The sequence below is a fragment of the Bos javanicus genome, chromosome 7 (genome assembly GCF_032452875.1).
Source record: "Bos javanicus breed banteng chromosome 7, ARS-OSU_banteng_1.0, whole genome shotgun sequence".
NCBI classification, from domain to species: domain Eukaryota; kingdom Metazoa; phylum Chordata; class Mammalia; order Artiodactyla; family Bovidae; genus Bos; species Bos javanicus.
The window spans coordinates 40,458,929-40,465,577 of NC_083874.1; the positions used below are offsets into that span (position 1 = coordinate 40,458,929).

Sequence of the window (6,649 nt, forward strand, 5' to 3'; positions counted from 1 at the left end):
AGCTTTTGTGAGGTTTATTGCATAGGCGTGATTCATTAAGTTATTGGCCATTATGACTTAATTTCCAGTAACTCCTTCCCAGACACGGGGCTGGAACTGGAAATTACAAACTTCTCACCACATGCTCAGTTCTTCTGGTATCCAGGCATCCTCTGGAAGCTATGTAGGGACTCTTCTTTGAGTTAATTCATTGGCATAAACTTAGGTATGTTGAAATGTGCTTGTTATGAAAGATAACCTTTCGAAAAAATAAAAGATACCTTCTCATCCATATCACTCAGAAAATTTCAAGGGTCCTAGAAGCTCAGTGTCAGAAGTCAGGACAAACAAAAAAGTATATATTTCTTATTACATCACAAGAGACTGTAGCCAAAATGGCAAATATATCCATGGATACAAAGAATAGACTTACATCTCAGCATAAAATCTTGATAACTTTATAATTATCTAACATTTGTGAGGTCAATAATATCTACCTCACTGAGTCATTACAAATATTAGGGGAGAAAAAGTAAAGGATTTCACACATATTAGACACCCTTAGTGACAGACATTGCTTTAAAATATTAACAAAATCATATAACAATTAGCATATGTAGCTACATAAACAACTTACAATATCATAGGTAGCATGAATATAACATACACAAAGCTATATAAATAATTAGCAAAATATACTTATTAATAAAAAATAAAAACATAAAATAAGTTCTCTTTGCACTGGCCTGAAAAAAATATGTAAGTACATCCATTTCAGTTTGTTATTTACTTTGAACTTAAGAAATAGTGTATAGAAATGATATCCCAAATATCCTGACACTCCAAATCAGTTTTGATGCCTTTAAATCTGCTTCCTCCTCACAAGTGATAAGTTTTAAAATATATGTGTCCCTCCAAAACCACAGTTCTTTAATACAATGTGCCTAAGTGCCTTCTTCACAGTCTTGTTCCTTAGCGTGTAAATCAGGGGGTTCAGCATTGGGGTGACCACAGTGTAGGAGAGGGCCACAAGCTTACCTTCCTCATGAGAGTTTCTCTTGGCAGGCTGGAGATACATGAAAATGATGCTCCCGTAAAACAGAGCCACTACTGCCACATGGGACGAGCAGGTATTGAACGCCTTTCTCCACCCTTCTGCTGACCTGATCATCAACACAGCCCAGGCAATACGGCTGTATGAGACCAGAATGAGACCCAGAGGCAAGACAACAAAGATAAAGCTGGCCACGTACATCTCTACTTCATTGAAGCTGGTATCCACACAAGCCAGTTGCATAATGAGGGGCATCTCACAGAAAAAGTGGTCAATGCGATTGTTCCCACAGAGAGGCAGGAGCATGGTGAGCGTGGAACCTACCATGCTGGTGGTCAGACCCCCAAGCCACGAGGCAAAAGCCAGGCTGCAGCAAAGCTTTGGATGCATGATGACAGTGTAGTGGAGTGGCCTGCAGATGGCAGCATAGCGATCGTAGGCCATGACTGCCAGGAGGACACATTCAGTTGCCCCCAACCAGTGGGAGATATAGAACTGGATCACACACCCTCCATAGCTTATGGTTTTCTGTGGTCCCCAGAGGTTGACCAGGAGTTGTGGGACGATGCTTGTGGTGAAGCTAATGTCCAGGAAGGAAAGGTTGACAAGAAAAAAGTACATAGGAGTGTGGAGATGCACATCCATGCAGGAGACCACAATGATGATGCCATTACCCAAGACAGACATCACATAAATCCCCAAGACAAAGATAAAAAGGATGGGTTCTAAGAGGGTCGTTCAGAGAAGCCCAGCAGAATAAAAACTTCTGGAAAACTTACATTGGCTATTTCCATCATCACATACAGCTAAATGTAGGGCAAACAAATCACCTGCAAATGAGTGAGGGGCACAGGGTGTGAGGTATAAAGGGACTATATCAGTGAGCAAACTTTAAATCTAGATGAATATTCATTGCTCCTAAATCATCCATTCAACTTCACTGTGGATGACGTTGCATCATCTTCTTGAAGGCCAGTTTGGAATGTGTGCTAAATGACATGGAAATATGCATAGCCTGTGGAAACATATTTTTGGCAATAGGTTATTATTGAAATATTACTTACAGAAGCAACATCTGGAATTAACCTAGGTTTTTAGTGATGAGTTATCACTGGGTATGGCATTTCAAGTAATGAAGTACTGCACAGGCATTAAAATGAGCCTGTGCTAAAATTTGCTTAATCTTATATGGCAGCCTGGATGGGAGGGGAGCTTGGGGGAGTAATAGATACATTTATATATGTGGCTCCGTCCCTTTGCTGTCTACCTGAACATTGTTAATCATTCATAGTCCAGTATAAAGTAAAATTTTAAGAAGTTGAGCCTGTGCCACTGTGAGCCTTTGCCACTCAGTTAGTAGCCACGTAGAATCCATCTTGACATTTCTCTTTTCTCAAATCCCACAATAATTGGCAATTTTTTGTTTTATTATTAAATGTATCCAGATTCTCATGACTTCTCACCACCTCTGTTGTTTCTACCCTGACCCTTGCTGTTATCATTTATCACCTGAACTGTTGATGTAACATCCTAACTTGTCTTCCTGCTTCCTTATTACTTCCCTTCAAGTTATTCTCAACACAGTAGTTGGAAGACTACATTAAAATGTAATATGGTCATATTTCTCCCCTGCTGAACACCCCCAGTTTCATGGAGCAAAGCCTGCAGTGGTTTTCCTCCAAGACAGCCACATGCTCACATTCCTCACCTCCTTCAGTTTGTTTCTCAGAAGTCATATTTTACTGAGGGCCTTCCTCACTGTGTTATTTAATATTGAAAATTATAGCTTTCTCTCAGCTCCATTCTCCCCCTTTCCTGCTTTATTTTTATTCATAATATTTATTACCATAGAACAAATATTCTATTCCAATTTATTGTTTATTACCTACCTCAATCCATTAGAGTAAAAATTTCATGGAGTTATGGCTTTCTGTTACTTTATTTTTGGGTCCCCAGTGCTAACCTAGTGTTTGGCACACAGAAGTCCCTTAATCAATTATCATTGAATGAGAAAACTGTGAAGCGGTTTTTAGAATGGCGTGTAATCATGGTGGAGGCAGAACTGAAGCAAAATGAAGGTTATAGTTGATAACCTCACAAAAGTATTTCTAAGAATGAATACTTAAGGCTGTCAAAGTCATGCCCCAGTGACCCAGACCATCTCTTCCTCTTATAAACGTTAAATAAATAACACAGGACCTAGCAGGAACAGTGTGTGAAGTCAGAAGCTCTTAGAAGAAAACAATCAGTCTGCCTCAGGTGTATCTGAAGGGTTCTGGGACTGTTCTTAACAAAAACATGAACTTTGTCTTTTCAGTCTTTTAAAAGGAAAAGAATTTATTATAATTGGAGTCCATGCATTGTGGAGAATAGAGCATTTATAAACTCAACTATCAACTCTTTTAAAATCCCACAGCAGGGAACTTACCTATTTGTATAACTGGAAGTTGACCAAATGAATAAATTATAAAAAATATATGTAGAGTTTCCCCATGAATTTGTAGAAATAGGACTCAGAGAGCTTCAGGAATTTGCAAAAATTCATACACAGAAGTTGTAATGCTGTGGTCTTCACTGCACCAGAATGCTGAGACAACCCTCCAGCACACTAGAGCAGCACCTAATACTCTGAGAAGGCACCAAGGGGATGTATTCTGATCCCATCCAAATTCAGGAAGCATGGAGAGATGTCAGGAGTGGTTTCATAATGTGGATGTGTGGGAGGATATGTGAATAAGTATATTGATGTGCAATAAAGAATAGTCATGATACAATAAAATAACTTCCCGGTGCAAGGAGTCAGCACAGATGAGTTTGTGATGACACAGAAACGTAAAAGTCTAAACTGAGGACTGTGTTGTCATCTGTGGGTTTAGTTGCTCCTCTGGAGATAATGAAAATTTTGTTGACTCACATATGAAGAACATGTATGAGTGTTCTCAACAGATGGGGATCAAAACATTAATCACAGTCATGAATTAATAGTTCAGTAGAATTTTTGAGGAAATGGAGATCTTAGTGATAATGTGATTCATTTCTAGAAATGTTCAGTGGCTTACACAAAGTCCAAGAGTTGCTTAGTGCAAGTTCTGGAGCTACGCTCATGACACCCAGATTCTTAGTAAAAAAAAAAAAAAAAAAAAGTCCTGTAAAGGAAGAGTTTTACTCATCCAATGACTCACCAAAACCATTACAATAAAAATCACTCTTGAAAAATGTAACCCAACCCTAAGTCCTGTGACATTATAACATAGAAAGCATGATGACAGTTACAGGAATGAGCCCATATTTTTAAAATCACTTATGCAGTCCCAAACTCTTCCCCTGAAGGTAGGCAACCTACTAAAATACCAAGGACTTCAAAAAGAGAAAATCCTATTATTGGAATTACCAGAAACTCTGTGATACCATTTTATCTTAAATATGTACCATGAAAGAAAACAAATAAGCTGAAGAATATCACTCACTGATGGCTATCTTTCAGCATCATCTCTCTGTAGTAAGTGTGCAAATATTGTATAATGGGCAGTATTTTATTTCAATATTTGATAAGATTAACAAATTAAATGCAAGTGGCATTAAAAATAGGAGAGCATCCAAGGGATTTGGAAGCCTTAAAAATATTGGAAATCTTCATGTCAGTGGTGGCAGGTGTACTAAATTCTATTCTAATGCATGTGTAAGGACACAGTCTTAATTTTTTAAATTAGAATAAGTTTAAATTACAGAGAAGCACTGATATTTTCCCTAAGAAAGTGGTTAGCAAAAATAATGAGGATAATTCACAGTATCTTCAGAACAAGAAATATATGCCAACCCCCAAAGGACCAAATATGTCATAAAACTCTTAAAATCACAAGACATTCATGCTATTGCCAGAGCATTCAGGAATGAGACAGAGGGTGGTTACATCAGGGGAGTGAAGTTGGAACAGAAGAAGCTTTGGGATTTTTTTCCCTATTGAATAATTACAATTCTATTATAATTTCTGTACACACAGAATTGATAATGTGTGTACAGAGTAATATTTTGAATGTTATTTCAATGTTATTTTAGGTTTCTATACTGCCAAACATTGATTGCAGAACATAAGATTTGTGTGTCTACACAAAGGTGTTTTCATGTAGTGGAGGAGACAGCCTGAAATATTTGTTCACTACAGTAATTTTGGTACATGTCCTACAGATTTTAAAAAAATCTAATTATCCTACTCTGAGTGTACAATACAGTAATAAACTAATACTTTTCTTGATGGAACAAGCTTATTTTTACTGTAGTAAATATGTAACACATTTGGTAATGTACATATTTCAATGCCATTCTCTCAAATCATCCCACCCTTGCGTTCCCCCACTGAGTCCAAAAGTCTGTTCTTTACATCTGTGTCTCCTTTGCTGCCCTGCATGTGGAACCGTCAGTACTGTCTTTCTAAATTCCATATATATGCATTAATACACAGTATTTGTCTTTCTCTTTCTGACATATTTCACTCTGTATAATAGGCTCCAAGTTCATCCACCTCATAAATTTGCCACTGTAATGATTTTAAAGTGTACAAATCAACTGAATTAAACTCATTCACACAATAGTACAACAATCACCAATATCTTGGAGAAGGAAATGGCAACCCATTCCAGGATTCTTGTCTGGAAAATCCCATGGACAGAGGAGCCTGGTGGGCTACAGTCCATGGGGTTTCAAAGAGTCAGACACAACTGAGCGCAGAACACTTATACTTTCACTTCACACCTTTTATAAATTAATTTTAATTGGAGAATAGTGATTTTACAATGCTGAATTAATTTATTGCTCTACAGCAAAGTGAATCAGTCATACATACACGAATACTGACTCTTTTTTAGATTTCCTTCCCGTTCAGGTCACCAGGGAGCACTGAGTAGAGTTCCCTGTTCTATATGGTAGGTTATAAGTAGTAATTTTTTAAATACATAGTACAGTATATATATCAGTCCAATTTCCCAATTTATCCCACTCTCCATTCCTCCCTTGGTAACCAAAAGTTTGTTCTCCACATCTGTGACTCTGTTTGTGCTTTACATATGAATTCATCTCTACCATTTTTTTCTAGATTCCACATATAAGTGATATTGTGTGATACTCATTTTTCTCATTCAGACTTACTTCACTCTGACAATCTCTAGGACCATCCACCTCTGCAAATAGTAGTAATCTGTTCCTTCTTTTGGCTAAGTAATATTCCATTGTATATACACACCACATTAAAAAAAAAGTTTTTAATTGAAGGAAAATAGCTTGGCAATGTTATGTTGGTTTCTGCTATACAACAACATGAATCTGTCATGCATGCTTAGTCGCTCAGTCATGTCCAACTCTTTGGGACACCATGGACTGTAGCCTGCCAGGCCCCTATGTCTATGCGATTCTCCAGGCCAGAATACTGGAGTGGGTAGCCATTCTCTTCTCCAGTGGATCTTCCTGACCCAGGGATGGAACCAGGGTCTCCTGTATTGCAGGCAGATTCTTTACCATCTGAACCACCAGGAAAGCCATAAGTATATATTTATCCCCTCCCTCTTGAGTCTTCCTCCCATTCCCCTCCATCCCGTCCTTCTAGGTTGTCACAATGGGCTGTGT

At 38.0% G+C, this 6,649-nt stretch overlaps 1 protein-coding gene across 1 annotated transcript; it reads right to left on the bottom strand.

Annotated features, from left to right (window-relative positions):
- Positions 1-719: 719 nt before the first annotated feature.
- On the bottom strand, positions 720-1,830 carry LOC133252008 (olfactory receptor 2C3-like). Its single transcript, XM_061424762.1, is given in 2 exon segments — positions 720-1,764; positions 1,767-1,830. Coding segments are annotated over 2 exon segments (954 nt in total). The 3' UTR covers positions 720-874.
- Positions 1,831-6,649: the final 4,819 nt, after the last annotated feature.